The following is a 17,483-nucleotide window of genomic DNA, read 5'->3' as shown; positions in this document are numbered from 1 at the left end:
GGGGTAGCATACTCAAACTCAAATTTGTTCGTTATATTTGTTTAAACCACCCCTTATCCTCTCCAGAAACGAAGCACGATAGTTTCACGAATGATTACAGAGGCATTAGAATCTCTGCAATGCAATTACAACCAGTTAAAGCGGGGGTAACAACTTTCAATCGCCATGTTTTCTCGAAACGATAGAAAAAATGAATTCGAATGTTTGCGTCCCCGTTGAAGATCATCATTTTTAACCCTTTGAACTCGGCTGCTCCCTCCGGGGGGACGTCGTGAATCTAGCAAACAACTCGATCATCCCCTCTGAGGGTACGCAAAGAGATTGTTGGTGAACGTACAGTTACGTTGGTGACATAACGTGTACAGTATTAAATCTGTTAAATATTGTTGCGACACGATGTTAAAAATAAAGTTTTAACTCTTGGCTAATCGATTTGAATGTAGCCTTATTGATTAGCTACCCTTGTGCGGTGAACAACCTGCTCAAGGCTGCCCTGACTACACCTAGAGTCACTCACAGTGAAAATCGTAGGTGGAATGCGTATCGTCAGACATTTTAACTGAGTTTACTAACAAAATTATTTTACATTAATACCTAAGTTACGATCTCTGAGCAGAAACGATATCGTGGCGACGTTTCACCGGCGTTCGAACGGTTAAACGTGAAAGATAATTGTAATCGATGCGTGTCACAGTTAGAAATGGTGGCTTTAGTCCGCGAAAATGCATAAAAGTCCGTACTGTATTATTTATATCCCGTCCGACGCACCTTCGGCATCGTAATCATTTTTTTCCCCCGACAAGGCTGACCTAGTAATTCGAAGATCATTCTCTCCCACGTTTGTAACGCACAATTAAGGTGTACAAGACGACGTCCGCGAGTAGAAAACAACATACCCGGGAGCTTTCTTTTTTTTTTAGAAAATACGATCTTTGCATTTCCAAAGAGTCGTAATGAATCCATGCGACGAACAAGAAAGATAAAGCTATTCGTACGCTTATACCTGCGAGGTTTCATTAACGAAGGGGATTTAATTCTTTATGTAGAATTACAACGAGTGATTTATGATAATTGGCGTTCCGGGCACGTTCAATTTTTACGGATCGTCGGTGCAACGATATGGGCGGGTCTTCTTGTTCTTAACCGTGCCTATACGCTTCCGTCATCACCGAAGTTAGTTCCTATCTGATCTAATTTCATCGTTTATTCAAACGGGACTCCACCCGTGTAATAATCATCAACTCAAATTGGACCGATCAGCAGTTAATGCCTTTCTTATACCTCATCGGCATGGGGGTTGTTGGCGATAATGACCTCTGTGAACTTGGCGGCCATAATTGGCTCACGAATCGTACGAGACACATTCCGTGTCCCTTTGGGGAAAATTATCCTTTCTAATTCGAACGTAACTATTATTTTTTTTTTAATTATAATTAAGTAGACCTTTAGGTCTAAAAATAAAAGTTTCGATGCATCGTTGACTTCGATCGCGACAAAGAACGTTGTATCGAAATATTATGGCCGACGACACATGTCGTTCCATTTACGTAAGTTGCGTAGAAAGAACGATCACGATCTAAAGAATTCCAAGCATTGAGAAACGTAGACTCTCACTCTTCACCGAAACTTGATTTTAGAACCTAACGCGCGAGACGCAAGGTCTGCGTGACCCATTTTTTGCGCATGTTACCGTACGAGCATCGTTTTCGGATAATGGTCCACTTATACGCTTGAACTCTTGCGTGCAATTTCTTCGAGAATTCACGCAAGAGTTATACGCTCGTTTCTGCATGTTTTTAATAAAATTACTTTGTAACTTTCTCACTACTGTACTCCTTATCGTTTATATCCAACGAGAGTCAAACGATCAAGAAATTGTGAAAACATAAAGGTCTTGTATAGTTACAAAATCAAGGAAAGATAACTTGTCCTGTGTAACAAGTGTTCGCAACTTAATAATAAAACGTTTATAGCTAGAGAATTTTTCGTTTATAACGATAAAATGAAATGTTTTATAAAGTGATAGGCAAATAATTGCTCATTAATTAGATAGTCAACCGTAGTGGTGTTATTTTTAAATATTCGACGATATATCGATACTGACGTTCGTTGGAGTACCGATATATCGATCTTAAAATCACTGTGCACTAAACGTTCAAGATGGTGGCAGAGAATTTGAGGTCCAATAGGCGCGGTTCTTTTTATCCATTGTTTGGAAGAATCAAAAGGTATCAGAGCGTTTAGTGAACGATAATAAACACCTGCCAAAAGATCTGATCACGTTTCGCAATTATTGATGCTTCGAAAACCTGTTCCATATTGGTTTATACGTCAGCTGACACATGTTTATGTACGAGTCGAATACACGCATGTAACGCACATGAAATTTCTCCTGGATAAACCGTCGAACTGAAGGAATTGGCCCGTTGAGAAATCTGGTTCGAGGACAAAATGACAGCGGCTATTATGGAAAAGTTAAAGGACAAGGGGTGGTGTGTATAAACATTCATGTTCTTCTAGTTGCACGAATTTCACGTAAGATCAGATATCTTTTAGCAATAGAGCATATAAATATTCATGAACGTTTGAATTAGGTACATAACAGATCATGGTTATAATACTGCAAGCGACTATGGAAATGTTACGGATGTCCACAAAATTATAAAGCGATTGCTGGATGTAAGAATGGCTCGTTATATAATTTTATTCTAAGACAAGCAGGCATATAAATATTTTCAGCTCCTTATTTTCTCCGTAGCTTGATTTAAGAGAAACCGGTAATGGTCAAGGAGACGTCACTCTGGGTAACATTGTATTGCAAGTACAAAAAGTACGTAATGTCTCTGCTGCTAAGAGCAACGAGGAATCCAGAGCAGCTCCACGTCTGTTGAAATTATCTTTAACGGATGGTAAAAATAACTACCAAGCTGTAGAAGTTGAACACATCTCGTCATTGAGGTACAAAGCTAGATTGTGGCACCGTGTTACAGAGTTTGTACAAAGAACAGATTTGATCGTTGTAACTGTGTTTTAGTTTAAACACTCCCCCTGGTACAAAAATATTAATTGGTTCGGGAAACTTACCGATATCCCATGGGATTATTTTACTAAGACCGTCGCATATAGCACAAATACTTGGGGGAAAAGTAACAAATCTTGTGGAAAAATGGGAATTAAACAAAGTAAGTTGTATTTAAATTTAGTGTTCGTGGAAATAAGACAATAGGTTACTTTGTAACAGAAATTGGCATTACATACGAGAGTGCGATCTGCCGAAGAAGGTGGACCTCCACCATGGATACCGTTTGGCAAAAAAATTATAAAAGTTACTGAACATGACAACAATTTTAAAGCATTGGCGGAAAAAGAGAAATCTACCAAAGAGAATACGGAATTCGAAACTCAACGGAAAGACGCGATAGCAGAAGCTGCTAAGCAAGGTAGCAAAAAGATTTTTGGTGGGGGAAATAAACAGGTATGTTGCGCTAAATGTCTAGTGGTACAATTTTCATTCAGAGCAATCTTATTGTCGCTTGATGGATTTTAGCTTTTAGATCACAGTGTACAAAAAATAGTAGATCGAGGCTTTTCTATAGAACAGGCAGAATATGCGTTGAAAGTTAATCGAAATATTGTTGATAAAGCCTTGAAAAGTTTGATGAAAACAGATACCAAAAACAAGTATGTCTGTTTTCTTTTATTCTAAACTGTCGCGTTACCGCGACTCGTTCCTTAATACTTTTGTTGTACCTATTTTAGTACATTCAAAGAAACACGGAAACCCCGAACTAAACGATTCGATAAGAAAGCCGAAGAAAGTAAACCAAGTAGCGGGAATATATCTCTTTTTGATTTTCTAGAGGATAAATTGCCTTTACAATCCGAGACTACCGAAACTAGAAATCCATCCCAGAATAGTTATACACTGAGTACAGAATCTAATTATGATAGGGTTGAATCTAAAAGTAACGAAGCACAAAGTGGAAAAAGTGGAAGGTATATTTTTTTTAAACTAGTACGATGGCATGATTGTAGCGGTCGTAAAAAGTAAGTGTCTCTTTGCTTTCAATAGAGCTCAAAAAGGGGGGCGCGGATATCAAGTTCCTCCCAGACATTCGGAAGAAAATAGGAACAATAAAAAATCAAACTTTAATAGCCTTGTCACCCCCCAATATTCAGAGTATAACGGGGGAAGCAATTCTCAACAAAACAAACCGCCGCGATTCCAACGAAATCAAGATACTCATAGTTATGGTCTGCAAGATACAGGAACCAAAATGTACCAAAAATCTAACTTGAACGATTCCCGAAATTCCGGTTTACAAACACGTACCGATGGAACACACATTACCGATACGGCTAACTATTATAAAGCTTCGCAGGATCAGCAAGGAAAGAGTTTTGGTAGCAGCAGGAATTATAATCATCACGAAACTGATGCCAGGAATAGGCAAAGTTACGATGTTTCTTACGGTAGGCATAATCGAGCGCAAGAAGATGGAACGCATAGAGCTTATCCTGTAACCACAAATGATAAAAATGACAAAAACCAACCGAATAGATACCAACCAAATGATAGTTCTGGCGGTAAAGGGACTATTGGGCCCAACAGCCAAAGAGGCCAAAATCATTTTAGTAACAATCAAAACGCGAATGTACCTATCGGCGGCACTTGGGTTTGGCGCGTGGGTGATAAATGTTTAGCTAAATATTGGGAAGATAATATGGTGAGTAACAAATAACATACACTGGCGCGATATAATTAATATAATTGATACTTATGGCGTTTAGTATTACAATGCCAAAGTAACCGGGGTATCGGATAGAACGTGTGTTGTTCAGTTCAAAGGATTCGAAAATTATGAAGAAGTACTCCAAATGGACTGCTTACCTATAACAGAAGATGTACGTAAATTATTTATAGCTCCGTTAATTATAGAATATTGACTACAAACTAATTACCACTTTACATTTAATTATATCAGCATCAAGTTCAAGATTATGTCATGGATCAGAAACAATCAGATCAACGGTTCGATAACAGACAACTTCGTTATGATCAAACACAGAATCATATAGCTGGTAAATTATAAATTTAATGAATCGTTCGTCTATTTTAAAATTTGTAAGCACACGATCCATTTTTAAAAATGGATTTTCCAGCGGGCATGGAATTTCGAAGAAGCGGAAGTGGAATCGTTCCTACAAATAAGGCTGGTTACAATAAGAAGCGCAGTCAGCAAAGAAGCGCCCAGCCTATTTATCAGCCTCCCGCGCAACGATGTCAGAGCTCTACGCCTATGAATACTCAAAATAATTCCTTACTTTAATGTATCGTCAGTCTCTTATTTTAGTAAAAATACTGGACTTCGCTGAATTATTGATTGTAGTTGTGTTATTTTGGAAGACTGACCTCAGGAAAAAAAAAAATGTTCTACATGCTCTCTGCGTACGATGGTTTAGATATCAGATGGATTAAAACGCAATATAAATGAGTCCTGTGCCACAAAATAATTTATATTCGTAAACGAAACTTGTAATAAGTGTACAATTGTAGTACGAATTATTTCCTTAAGCAGTGAAAGTGAAACTAACAATTAAAGACATTAATGTAAGGTGTCTATTATGTTCTCTAATCATTAAATATTTATACTGTAGACCAGTCGCGTACTAATGTCTGATAATTGTGCAGCATTTTGATATTTCGTCCACTTCCGCTAACACTTAATCTAAACGCATAATGTAAATTGTGCTGTATATTATTTGTAACTAATTTGTAATTATAGTTATTTAGAACGAATTACAACTGTGAAAATCGATAGCACATTTAAATTCACAAACAAAAATTGTAGTGCCTTTCTTAATCACCTACGTTCGATCTATTCACCCAACACGAATTTTATTTTATAATATTCATTGGATGACTATTTCCTATTCGATATTCGATATTCTACATATCGAAACTTACGACTATTTTACAGGCCCTCGGAATCACGAAACTTAATAAAATTATAAACTGATTTATTCAGGATACCGTTGTGTCTTGCAAGACTAAACTTAACATTCGAATATTTTCAATTTTCAAGTTATACATACCTCATTTTTACACAAAAACTGCAAAAATTGAGGATGATTGAACAATTCTATTTCTCGAGTCGTGTTCGGGAGTTTTAGGTCGAATACCTCTACTTGCATTGCTTGGATATTTTAAAAGAACAAAATGTTTATATATTGGATAGTATTATCAGTAATAGACGGATCGATGCTATGTGATGATATATCACCATTGATAAAGATACCTCACCTGTGTATCGTTAGTTTTTTCAAATACTTTTTTGATTATTGACAATTGAAACCTGTTCGTGTACGTTCACGCCATCTATCGTAAACAGACACTGTACAGTATTTGTATATGGCGGCGGCGCCATGTCATTTCTATTTACAAATTTATTGATATATTTCCTAAATATATTTCCTTTCGAACGAATTTCATGCATGAGAACTATTAAAGTGCTACTTGGTGGCCTCGGTGATTGAAACAATTTTACCGTTTGATCATCCGGATGCCGGAAATGCCACCGTTGTCGGGTGGTTTCGGTGAACAAATAGAGGTTAGTATTTTGAATTTGTACGCTTGCCTTCAATTCTAACATTTCGATTATTCATTTGCGACCCCAGGATTACGAGGTACTGAACTTACTTGGGAAAGGGGGCTTCGCCAGCGTTTATCGGGCAAAATGTCTTCGCAGCGGCATAGAAGTCGCCATAAAAATGGTAATACACGAATTTACTAAGGTTAAGTTATGCTTTCGTGGTTACAAATACCTGTTGCACTATCCCTGTAAATTTGAACTTGAGAAAAAAAATGCATTGCACAATTTTAGATCGACAAGAAATTGATGCAAGCTGCTGGGATGGTGGGTAGAGTACGTCAGGAGGTAGCAATTCATTCTAGATTGAAGCATCCAGCGATACTTGAATTGTACACATTCTTTGAAGATGCTAACTATGTTTATTTGGTGTTGGAATTGTGTCACAATGGAGAGCTACAACGTTTTCTTAAGATACAAGGCTCGAATGCATTACCTGAAGAACATGGTATAAATGTAGATAAATTCATAGTACTCACTGTTTCTGAGTTTTGCACACATTACACATATTTATTATTACAGCTGGTCGTATAATTAGACAAGTAGTCCAAGGATTGTTGTACTTACATTCCCATCAAATACTTCACAGGGACATGTCCTTATCCAATTTGCTTTTAACGAGGGACATGCAAGTGGTGAGAAAAATAACATGTTGTAAAACATACTTTTATTGTGGTATTCTAATTGATAGTATTAATTACAAATAAATAATTTTAATATAGAAAATAGCAGATTTTGGGTTAGCTACTCAGTTGACAAGGCCTGATGAAAAACATTTAACTATGTGTGGTACTCCCAACTACATATCACCTGAGGTGTGTTGGAAGATTTATGAAAAATTATTAATGTTATTGATATATTCGGTATACTATTTTCTATATCATTATAGATAGCAACAAGATCATCTCATGGTTTAGAGGCAGATGTTTGGAGTTTAGGATGCATGTTGTACACCTTGCTAGTTGGCAAACCACCATTCGATACAGATGCTGTTAAAAGTACCTTAACACGCGTGGTTATGGCCGATTATGTAATGCCAGCTCATTTATCAGACAATGCTAAAGATTTGATAGATAAGTTACTGAAAAAAAATCCAAAGGATCGAATTCGTTTGCGCGACATTCCGAAACATCCATTTATAACCAATGTAGATAGAAGCAAATTGCATAGTGTAAGTAACAGTTAAGATAGGGAGGTAGTAATACTTTATTTTTGGTCCATCATAGACATTGTTACATTAATAGGAAAGAAATGGTACAAGCAAAGGACTGTTAGGTGATGGCATGATTGATTCAGGGGTGGGAAGAACACTATCCTCTTATGGTCGACCAAGAATGCGTTCCAGATCCGAGGAACGAATGTCGACGATGCCTACAATGTCCAATGGTTTTGGGCCAATGATTAGTACAAGAAGCGAAGCTTTATCCGAGCCTATCACAAAGACTCATTCGCGTAAAGCTAACCTTAATCCGATAGATTATCGTCCAAAAGAAGCGTCTGTGTTAGTTGGGATACCACCACCGCCTCAAAGCAAAATATTCTCGCAAAGTGAGCAGTATAGTAATTGCGATGTGTACGAGGAGACTGATAAACATAAAACTGATAGATATAGAAAAAGGGAAAAGATCGAGAACTGTTTCGAAGGTGCTGAAGATGGGGGGAAATTACAAGTTCCGCCCATATCTTCAGAGAGACTTCAACCTACTAGACATAGAACAAAGAATGCAATTCTTACCATTTTAGACCATGGGGAAGTTTGCATTGAATTTATCAAACGTAGGAGTGGAGTGGTAAGTAGAAGGAGAATTAAAATTCTCTTCGAAACGCCTAAAATTAATTGTTTTTTTACCATCAGGAAAGAGTAAGCGAAGTGTGCCGAATATCGAGCGACGGTTTAAGAGTTATTCTTTATAAACCGAACGTCCCGATCGAAATCGGAATACAACCGCCCCCGTTACCATCCCGCGGCGCAGATAGTATTTATTCCTATGAAAATTTACCGCCGCGTCATCACAGAAAATATGTGTACGCGTCTCGCTTTATAAAGCTTGTGAGGGCTAAAACCCCGAAACTGACGCTCTACACGCAACGATCGAAGTGTCTTTTTATGGAAAACGGGCCACATCCAGACTGTGAAGTTCATTTTTATAACGGGGTTAAGGTACTGAAACGCGTTGTGGATATTACACATAAATGAGGAACACGTTATGACCGTATCAACTGTTGCAGGTTTTACGCGTTGATGGCGCTGTAAAGATAATCGAAAGAAGCGATGGTCCTGTCTACATGGACGGTGAATTTCCACCGCACTTCGACGATTATTATGAACATTATTTGGAATGTTATCAGCGCTGTTTATTGTTAGAATCTACTTTAACATCTTTGGAAGCAGCTACCGGTCATTCTTGTTTCCCAGTGATAATTGGACGTAGGCCAAGCGCGGCCTTAAATGATGCTCCTTGTTTACAAGGAAAAGAAAATGTTTCGCAGGCAACAAATCATACACCCGTGGTATGTAACAAAATCCATGCCCTGTACGAATTATAATTTATCCCTTTACCGTCCATATTTCAGATGTCGTCTTTCGATGCTACTTGTTCCGTTATTTCGACGGTGGCGTCTCGATCGCGTAAAATGAACTCTATGCGAAATTCAAGTAACAATACAAATAATGTAGTTATCCCGGGCGTGGGTACTGCCACACAATTATCGTCGGGAGATATTCGCCTCGATTATAAGGATGGTTCTGCTTTAACTGTTAGTATATTTTAAAATTAGAAATATTATCGAAATATGCGATCATGTACTTTAATCGAATTTATCATTATTAGGTAAGTCCTCAAAGCTACGGCGGTGGCATAATTTATGAGTGTAACAATGGTACTGTCACGAGATACAATCAACATTATCAGAATTCGGAAGTGCCGCATATCGTTAGAGAAAAATTACGTCACCTACCGACAGTTATCAAATGTCTCGTTCAACCGAAACATAAAAATATCCGATAGTACCAAAACATGCATTTAGATAATCAATTATTTTGTATAGTAGATTTAAGTAGTCTAACTACAATAAGAGCGAAACTATTTTTATAGATGTATTAAATATACTGTATCCCTCTAATTAATTACGAAGTCGTTGATATTTTAAATATAATAAGAGCAAGTTTTTAATATTACACTGATAGCAGATGAGTACACTGAAATGTGTAATTGTAAGTTTGCAGAGAAATAATTTCAGGAAACATAACCAATTTTATTCGTAAAGAAGAGTAAAAAAAAATTTTTAAAAATGAATATAGCAGGGGGGTGTAACCACTCTTTTTGTGCTATACCCCTAATCAAACAAAGAATTAAACTACTGTTTATTGAATAGGTATGGCTGCGTTTAGACACGCCAGATACTATGAATTAGAAAAATCAGCAGTTTCACGATATTTTATCGGTAATTAGTAGCTTTTCGTAGCTTTGAATAACGTAAAACACATATTGCGTATGACCTACGCGAAGAAACAAAGTTAAATAGTCGAATCGGGGTCACCCGGAGTTATTAACATTCTTTGGTAAAATGTAGTTAGTAATAAAAGAAACGTTATGTTGGATTTGCTACGGTACGGCATTCCCTACAACTCTCGGGAGGGCAACGATCCCATTCTCTTTTACTTTCTGTCGCCATATTGACTGGCTTTAACGAATAATCGAAAAATATACACGTATAACGACATTCTCTAGCAATTGTTACCTTTAATTTGAAATATCTCGATCGTCATTCGGTTTCGTTGGGTTTTGTTTTATTCCTTCAAATTCTCTACGCGAAGCATTGAGAAACATCTTGAAAGATTTTTTGTGAGTTAACAGCATCACTTTACATCAGCCTGTCCGAGGCAGACCCGAAGGACTCGTTGGTCTCTGTAAACAAGTGTGTGACGCGTCGATGTGTAATTACGAGAAGCGTGTGGGATGTCATTCACTAATACAGAAGAAAGACATTCAATTGCCGCAGTAATTGGGAGAATTCTAGTATTATAATCTTGGAATTAACAACGGGCAGTGCCCACTTGTAGAGAGCCTAACCTCGAACAATAACAGGCTGGAAAGATGGGTAAGCAAACAAATTTGTACAACATCCTCTCGTTACGCGTAAGAGAACTTATAAAAAAGGAGAAGTCCTTTTCCTCGAACGCAGATTAATCTATTTCCTAGTAACGGTTCGATAGCAGAAACCGTCGTGTACCGTACGTTTTATAATCTTATCTATAGTATATACGAGAAGATTACTCATTCATCGTTTCAGTCATCGCTTCACGCCTCATTCAAACAGGTTGTCGAAACTTTTTTGTAATTAAACATGAGAAATCAAGAAGCAACTGACATTTTACCATTGCGTAGACGGTTTGAAAGTAATATTAGCATAGATAGATTTTCCGAAAAAAGTCTTCACGGACTTGACTATGACAATCGATCTTGCAGTAAGTTTTTTCACGTAAATATATACGTTATTGTAAAAGACTAATTAATCTTATCTGCAATAACTGTGTTGAACCTGGCTTGTTGCAACGTGACTCTTAAGAGATTCGCACATGTGCAAGATAAAGGAACCATTGTATATTAAATTATAACTCTGTATGTAATATTTCTATAATTACAGGGAATATGTGTAATGACTGTATGGCCAGAGTGCCATATGCGACTCTTATTGCAACCATAATGTGTTGTTTAGGAGTGGGCATATTCTGCGGCACAATGTATAGAGGCGTTACACTGGGTTCTTTAATGATGGATCAGGTGAAATATAATATTATTATATACCTTATAAATGGTATGTATTAAACATACACCATGTATAATGTATATGTATAATGTATCAGGTGTTTCACTTACGGCTTGGATGGTTAGAAGCCGTACAATTGACTTTTGCAACAATTGGTGCTAGCATGGCAGCTTTGGGTTTTATGATATTATGTGTCGGTTGTCTCGCAACTGGAGCCACAAGACACAAAGTCTATCGTGCGTGGAGGTCCAGAGTCGGTGGGCGTATTTCCTGTGCAGTTGTATGTATCTATATAATCAAAGATTACAATTCCAGAAAAGATTAGTGCAGGAAATACATGTACTGTATTTTTTAGTTTATGACGATCACGTACATCCTACAATTAGGCTGGCTCTTGATATTCGCATTCTTAGTCATAATTACTTGGATATTCACTATATTCTGGGGACTGTGCAGTAATCCTAGAGTTCAGTCTCTCGATCAATGCATTGACTTCACTCAGTTCAGTGAGTTCTAGTGTTTATAATAATTTAATACACAGTAGTGACCACTTAAATGTCCGCGGCCAGTCCCGAGCGTGGTCACTTAAGCGGGCACTACTGTATTTATATTTATTTCATTATACTCATATTTTATTTCGCGTAGGTTTCATATTTCCAAATAACACTAGAGTTGAAGACATGAAGGTATGCGGACCACAAGAGGTGAAACTGTTTTGTAAAGATTTTGTTGAAAAAGCAGAGGTGATGTTTATCTTGGCAACAGTGGCCGCAATGTTGGTTGTGTTAAGTCTTATACACTATTTAATGTGCCTATCCGCCAATTACGCGCATATTCGAGACCATGAAAAGTTCCAAGAATTGCAGGAACTTCAGTGCCTGCAAGATCCAGGAGATCCAGATTCTCCTCAACCTGGTATGGGAACTTTGAGCTCACATCGTGCCAAGGATAGATTCTAGGATACGGCCCGCGAGATCTTCGCCATGAATCCTTTATAAAATCTAGCACTCCTATTTACAGGAGCTGAAGATCTCTCTATAAGAATATTTTCTCTATAAGAACGGAAAACCTTTTGGTGTTATTCTCTTCGTACCTAAACTCAGTATTTTACTAATCGATTGCTGTTGCAGTAGTTTATTGACTGAGGATCTTGCGGGAACACTTTATGCCGTCCATTTTCTGCGACTGTCTTGTAAGCATTTACTTCGTCTTAAAGTTACAAAGTAATTAGATGACGTTTAAAAGTATATAAGGTTTCGTCTATTCTAGCGTTGAGTAATTCGATATATTGTTAATATATATATATATATTATATACGTGTATAGCATACGACATACGACACATTCCATCATTTGTATGTATTCGAAAACAAAATGAATTTTATTTCAAACGACGATGTACAGTGAATACATACAAGACAAAGAATATAACGCACAGAGTATATATACTTTCTAAACTATTCGCTATATAAAAATATATATATATATATATTTATCATTGATATACACAAATATCTGCTGCGCACTAATATGTTATTTGATATGGTAACTTCGCGATTACTAATGTTTTTAAATTATGTAAGACTGTTTATCAACAAAGACTGTATGTTAAGTATTGTTGATACCATTCGTATAAGTTTTGTTTAAATAAAAAGTGCAGCTTTTTTTATACCTTCGTAAAACGAAGTAAGGAAACTATACTAATTGTATATTGCTACACGAGTGTTCTAATTATGCTGGCGGAAGAAGAAAAAAAAATCGTTACTGTTACATTCATTTTTAATTTGTTATTTGTTACGCTTGTGTTAAAAAGAAAAAGTTCATGCCACGTATTAATTTACTAATTATACTTTCTTCCAGTATGAGTGATTAAGTATTACATTATAGATTTACTGCCATTGTACAATTACTCAAAGAGATCAAACTTTATTAGAAAGTATCGGGAAGGCAATAGAAATTTAAATCCAATTGTACTTTCAATGCACAGAACGGAATAGTGCCAAATTTACGCGATCTAAAACCACGAATAAAGCGTAATTACGTATATCGCGAGTTATTGCCGAGAAAGATTCTAAAACGAATATACGTAAATTAATAAAGTTAAGCTTGCAATAATTTTGTAGTTGCTCAAATCTTTCAATAATAATTCGTAATTTTCTTGAACGCGTAATAAATGTCAGGGATGGGGGAAAATTTAATTTAGGACAAATAGATATGAATGATACTATATTACGCACACCTGATAAGTACATATCGAGATTACATGTTATTTATACAAGTTTGCAACAAAGAGGATTGTACAAGAAAATTTAATGCGCGAATTGCGTATAATAAAAAGTCGATGTATCGTTACTTTTTGAAAACTATGCGCTACAGTTTTTCGTCTAAAATATTTGTATATTCCTGTAAGGTCGAATAAAAAGTACTTTCTATTAGAAATGTGTATATGTATAATCTTTAAAAATGTTTAAAAGTATTCTCAAAATCCTAGCTTTTAATTGCATATTAATAGACAAATTTTATTTTATTATATACAAATAATTACAATTTGTACAAGCTTGTAAAAATCCGTGCAAGTTAATCGTCGTCGAACTGGAGGTCCAATTCCAAATCGAGGGCGCTCATTTCTTGGAAGGTATTGATGAACGTGTACCGTGAAAATATCATGTATAATTTACGGAACCAGACATACTGAGACTTGTGTGCAGTCATGGCGTTCTATAAAGGCGAGAAACAATTATAAAATATTTACGTAAATAATACATGTTAACACTCACCTTTATGATCTTTTTTTGTTCATATGTTACCAAATACCAGTAGGAAGCAAACAATAAACTAATCGGTAAATCTAAAAGCTGCGCGTATTTTCTAATTATATTCACAGACTCTAATACGTACAGCTTACAGTCTGAAAACAAATTGGACTTAGTACATTCGTAATATTAATTTAGCGTCGCGACGAAATGATACTAACAAGATGGTACTTTTTTCTCGATGCATAATGCAGCTATGGCAAAGTATAGCGAGATATGATTCTTGTGTCTGCTTATACCATGCTTGTCGAATGTTACAACTGCATTGATTTTGTAACATTCTACGTGTTGTAAAATACACTCTGCCACTACCTCTGTTGGCCATTGTACATTTTGGTCATCAGGTAACTCTGTACTCCTATACATGCATTTATTGAACTATGATAAGAAGATTAGAGGATAGAATTTAGCTGTGTTCGAATCAAGGGTAAAAAAAATTCTGTTGCATATCAACGAAACAAAATAATTCCTTACATTATTATAGTTACATTAGCTTCTGGAATCCCTAATATTTTTGTACAGTCCCATAGCTCTTCTTTTCTCCTTCTATTTCCACCTATAGGAATATTAATCGATTCTTATATATCTAACACGTATTTTTGTTTGTAGGAATTGGCAAGATGGGTTTGCCACGTACCAGTGGTAAGACAAAGGAGGTAAATCTCTGTAGCCTTTGATCTTGTCACCCAGTATACCAGTGGACCAAAGAACATGACTTCATCATCAGGATGAGCAGTGACTAGCAATATACGGGCAGGTGAACCTGGAAGCTGCCACGCTGTGTGGCTGACCCTTTTCAAGATTGAATAGAGACAAACGCAAACGCAAAGATACGCGGCAACGGCAATTAGCAATTGCCACGAAATTTCTCTGATATAATACCACCACCAACAAATTGCTTCGTTAATTTGCAGACTAAGGTATTCCCTAATAAAATCGATATCTAGCATTTTGAACGATGATATACGAACTACTTTCACTTACGAATGTCACGGTCCTGTCATAGTTCCGGAAGATCGTGTTATCCCTTCGAAGCTCGGGATAAGATTTCTTTCATTAACAGAACATCATATGGTTATGTTATGCACCAACGAGATAATAGGATTGGACGCCATACTTGCGTAAGTCGATACAAAATTGCTATGGTAGCATTCGTGTATACGTATATTTTCACTTCCGACATTTTTTAAACATTTGTCTAAATTCGCTTTCCGAATTATATTTTTCGTCGGCTATAAGTTTCATACGATTTATATCTGGCTCATCTGCAATATCTGTTCGGAGATGGGCATAATTTTATTCGAACAATAGATGATAAATAAAAAGTATCGTATGATTTATTTGCAGCCTCTGTTCCACGAAGCAGTTTTTCAAAGAAACTTTGTTTCATTTAACGCGACGCATACTTTTATTTTAAAATTCATATCGTAATTTCTATTGAACGAAAACGGATCAAAGGTTGGTCATCTCTTTCGTTGTTTGAAGCTTTTATCTAGATGAGAATTCTGTCCATCTTTGGAATGTTTACTATATCCGTCTATATTTAGTTTAAAGCAGAATTAAATTGTTGAAGTAATATATTTCAATTATGCATGTAATTTTTGATGGGATTTAATTCGATATCTAACTCTGACGAGTAAATTTTCGTCAAAAATGCATGTGATTGAAGAGTAAGCTTTTGGCAGTGTTCATAAATTATGATCCTACTGCAACCTGAACTTTAACAATTCGATGTTTATTTAAAAATTTAAGTTATCGATTTCTGAAAATTTCCTCATGTTTATAAATCATTTGGTCGCATTTTAAATTATGTAATATCCCAGGATGAACAACACTTGAAATTCCCTATACAGGAAACTCGAGTAACATACATTCTAGGTCTATTGACAAGGCGATAGGTATTTCGTTATACCTCATTTTTATAATTTCGTTAAAAGAATTGTCTGTTTTAAATAAGTTATATAATTTTAAGTCGATTGCTATAGAAATAAAATTTACGCGGGATTCGTTTTATGAAGAATCGATCTTACGCCAATGTACTAGGACAATTAATATAACATTGAACAATATTTCCGACCTCTTAGATCAGGTTGTTGTTCAACGTGAAACCATCGCAATAAACGACAATTACGTTATGAAAACAACCAAAGAAGACGTGGACATTTACCGTGATACAGCTGTCAGATATCTGGGTAATACAGAACAGATTATCAAGCATTGTTATTTAATTTCTCATTCATGGTTTCGATTTAATTGCAGTCATCGTTTATGTACCAATGTTCTTAAAGTATGTTATGATTATTTAATAGACGATCTTTGACATTTGCATTTTTCATTTCATTAGTTCCAGGCAGAAGTTATATTTTGCATGTTCTACATAATTTTTATTAATTGTTTTAGGCTATGCAAATGAGGTTGGAGAGGCTTTCAGGCCTATAGTTCCCAAGTCAGTTGTATGGTTGAGTTACATTGTATCCAGTGGATATGTTGTTGCAGACACCATCCACAAAGGTTTCAACGAATACAATGTAAGCAAAATCCAAAGGAAGATCACTTAAATATATCGATTAAATAATTCATCTTGAATGTATTGTGTTTTAGAAGGATGCTACTCCATCAGGAACAAAAAATGCTTTATTTACTATGTCAGACACCTTATTGTGGCAGTCATTCGCATCTGTGATACTTCCTGGCTTTACAATTAACAGAATCTGTGCTGCTGTTCAATATTTACAACATAAAAGTAACAATGTGGCCTTAAAAAATAGGTGGATCTCCACCATTGTTGGTCTGACTTCTATACCTTTCATAATACATCCCATTGACAATATGGTAGAAGAAGCAATGAATGTTACATATAGAAAGTGGATAGGTTATCACCCTAAATTACCACCAACAGAGGACAGATAATTCTAGACAATAAACTCTAGATCTAATAGGCTTTTCAAAAAAAAAAATGAAAGTACTACCGCTTACGATATTATAAAAAAAAAAATAATAGTACAATTTACTCGGGAATTATGTATATTTTATTATATTGTACATATTAAATATTTTTATTTCAGTATTTCAGGGACATGTCACCCTACGAATAAAAGAATACATTACATTATTAATTTGTCTGCAGGTCACTGCTAGTGAAAATCTAGCCATCAACACGCCTCAAGTAGAATCATCCGCGCATAGTCGGACACGGCGAAAATTTCTATAAACCGGGCTCTCGTTACTTTCACGTACAAATTCGCATACCT

General features: G+C 36.0%; 5 protein-coding genes across 9 annotated transcripts; 4 read left to right on the top strand and 1 right to left on the bottom strand.

Moving 5' to 3' along the window:
- The first annotated feature begins 1,416 nt into the window (after positions 1 to 1,416).
- On the top strand, positions 1,417 to 5,832 carry LOC122397655 (tudor domain-containing protein 3). Of its 2 annotated transcripts, XM_043396947.1 has the most exons (12): positions 1,417 to 2,228; positions 2,336 to 2,492; positions 2,595 to 2,679; positions 2,759 to 2,958; positions 3,035 to 3,182; positions 3,242 to 3,475; positions 3,548 to 3,681; positions 3,760 to 3,996; positions 4,073 to 4,727; positions 4,792 to 4,905; positions 4,986 to 5,082; positions 5,164 to 5,832. In XM_043396947.1, exons 2-12 carry the CDS (start codon positions 2,452 to 2,454, stop codon positions 5,328 to 5,330), a joined length of 2,112 nt encoding a protein of 703 aa, XP_043252882.1. In that variant the 5' UTR covers positions 1,417 to 2,228; positions 2,336 to 2,451; the 3' UTR covers positions 5,331 to 5,832. The 2 variants fall into 2 exon arrangements, with proteins under 2 accessions (XP_043252882.1, XP_043252881.1); XM_043396946.1 differs by having other exon boundaries at positions 1,418 to 2,492.
- A 578-nt stretch (positions 5,833 to 6,410) lies between these two features.
- Positions 6,411 to 9,722, top strand: LOC122397744 (serine/threonine-protein kinase PLK4). 2 transcript variants are annotated; one of them, XM_043397106.1, is made up of 11 exons: positions 6,411 to 6,611; positions 6,679 to 6,774; positions 6,885 to 7,098; positions 7,173 to 7,285; positions 7,373 to 7,465; positions 7,540 to 7,821; positions 7,895 to 8,440; positions 8,506 to 8,811; positions 8,880 to 9,161; positions 9,225 to 9,407; positions 9,482 to 9,722. In XM_043397106.1, the coding sequence occupies exons 1-11, from the start codon at positions 6,564 to 6,566 to the stop codon at positions 9,656 to 9,658; spliced, it is 2,340 nt and encodes a 779-aa protein (XP_043253041.1). In that variant the 5' UTR covers positions 6,411 to 6,563; the 3' UTR covers positions 9,659 to 9,722. The 2 variants fall into 2 exon arrangements, with proteins under 2 accessions (XP_043253041.1, XP_043253044.1); XM_043397109.1 differs by lacking the exons at positions 6,411 to 6,611; positions 6,679 to 6,774 and having other exon boundaries at positions 7,073 to 7,106.
- A 772-nt stretch (positions 9,723 to 10,494) lies between these two features.
- Positions 10,495 to 14,941, top strand: LOC122398005 (neuronal membrane glycoprotein M6-a). 2 transcript variants are annotated; one of them, XM_043397574.1, is made up of 6 exons: positions 10,495 to 10,751; positions 11,298 to 11,434; positions 11,518 to 11,700; positions 11,776 to 11,926; positions 12,066 to 12,335; positions 14,842 to 14,941. In XM_043397574.1, exons 1-6 carry the CDS (start codon positions 10,748 to 10,750, stop codon positions 14,907 to 14,909), a joined length of 813 nt encoding a protein of 270 aa, XP_043253509.1. In that variant the 5' UTR covers positions 10,495 to 10,747; the 3' UTR covers positions 14,910 to 14,941. The 2 variants fall into 2 exon arrangements, with proteins under 2 accessions (XP_043253509.1, XP_043253508.1); XM_043397573.1 differs by lacking the exon at positions 10,495 to 10,751 and adding an exon at positions 10,871 to 11,118.
- LOC122398006 (N-acetylglucosaminyl-phosphatidylinositol de-N-acetylase) lies at positions 13,185 to 15,511 on the bottom strand. 2 transcript variants are annotated; one of them, XM_043397576.1, is made up of 6 exons: positions 15,217 to 15,511; positions 14,870 to 14,995; positions 14,707 to 14,788; positions 14,394 to 14,590; positions 14,197 to 14,327; positions 13,185 to 14,137 (listed from the first exon to the last, which is right to left on the bottom strand). In XM_043397576.1, exons 2-6 carry the CDS (start codon positions 14,943 to 14,945, stop codon positions 13,997 to 13,999), a joined length of 627 nt encoding a protein of 208 aa, XP_043253511.1. In that variant the 5' UTR covers positions 14,946 to 14,995; positions 15,217 to 15,511; the 3' UTR covers positions 13,185 to 13,996. The 2 variants fall into 2 exon arrangements, with proteins under 2 accessions (XP_043253511.1, XP_043253510.1); XM_043397575.1 differs by having other exon boundaries at positions 14,870 to 15,511.
- Positions 15,071 to 17,243, top strand: LOC122398007 (mitochondrial fission process protein 1). Its single transcript, XM_043397577.1, has 5 exons — positions 15,071 to 15,152; positions 15,239 to 15,353; positions 16,317 to 16,424; positions 16,633 to 16,760; positions 16,834 to 17,243. The coding sequence occupies exons 3-5, from the start codon at positions 16,367 to 16,369 to the stop codon at positions 17,140 to 17,142; spliced, it is 495 nt and encodes a 164-aa protein (XP_043253512.1). The 5' UTR covers positions 15,071 to 15,152; positions 15,239 to 15,353; positions 16,317 to 16,366; the 3' UTR covers positions 17,143 to 17,243.
- Positions 17,244 to 17,483: the final 240 nt, after the last annotated feature.

Source organism: Colletes gigas, unplaced genomic scaffold (genome assembly GCF_013123115.1).
Source record: "Colletes gigas isolate AHSC1104 unplaced genomic scaffold, ASM1312311v1 Colletes_gigas_Sc00010, whole genome shotgun sequence".
NCBI lineage: Eukaryota > Metazoa > Arthropoda > Insecta > Hymenoptera > Colletidae > Colletes > Colletes gigas.
This window is presented reverse-complemented; position numbering and strand designations above follow the sequence as displayed.

Coding starts and splice junctions, on each gene's coding strand:
- LOC122397655 (XM_043396947.1), top strand. CDS start 2,452: ATGACAGCGGCTATTATGGAAAAGTTAAAGGACAAGGGGTG. Junction 2,493..2,594: donor AAGTTAAAGGACAAGGGGTG/GTGTGTATAAAC, acceptor CGTTTGAATTAG/GTACATAACAGATCATGGTT. Junction 3,476..3,547: donor TTGGTGGGGGAAATAAACAG/GTATGTTGCGCT, acceptor GATGGATTTTAG/CTTTTAGATCACAGTGTACA.
- LOC122397744 (XM_043397106.1), top strand. CDS start 6,564: ATGCCGGAAATGCCACCGTTGTCGGGTGGTTTCGGTGAACAAATAGAG. Junction 8,812..8,879: donor ATTTTTATAACGGGGTTAAG/GTACTGAAACGC, acceptor CAACTGTTGCAG/GTTTTACGCGTTGATGGCGC. Junction 9,408..9,481: donor AGGATGGTTCTGCTTTAACT/GTTAGTATATTT, acceptor TATCATTATTAG/GTAAGTCCTCAAAGCTACGG.
- LOC122398005 (XM_043397573.1), top strand. CDS start 10,998: ATGAGAAATCAAGAAGCAACTGACATTTTACCATTGCGTAGACGGTTT. Junction 11,435..11,517: donor GTTCTTTAATGATGGATCAG/GTGAAATATAAT, acceptor ATAATGTATCAG/GTGTTTCACTTACGGCTTGG. Junction 12,336..14,841: donor TCCAGATTCTCCTCAACCTG/GTATGGGAACTT, acceptor TTTTGTTTGTAG/GAATTGGCAAGATGGGTTTG.
- LOC122398006 (XM_043397575.1), bottom strand. CDS start 15,182: ATGCTAGATATCGATTTTATTAGGGAATACCTTAGTCTGCAAATTAAC. Junction 14,591..14,706: donor GCTAATGTAACTATAATAAT/GTAAGGAATTAT, acceptor ATGCATGTATAG/GAGTACAGAGTTACCTGATG. Junction 14,138..14,196: donor AACAAAAAAAGATCATAAAG/GTGAGTGTTAAC, acceptor TCGCCTTTATAG/AACGCCATGACTGCACACAA.
- LOC122398007 (XM_043397577.1), top strand. CDS start 16,367: ATGAAAACAACCAAAGAAGACGTGGACATTTACCGTGATACAGCTGTC. Junction 16,425..16,632: donor TACAGCTGTCAGATATCTGG/GTAATACAGAAC, acceptor TAATTGTTTTAG/GCTATGCAAATGAGGTTGGA. Junction 16,761..16,833: donor AAGGTTTCAACGAATACAAT/GTAAGCAAAATC, acceptor ATTGTGTTTTAG/AAGGATGCTACTCCATCAGG.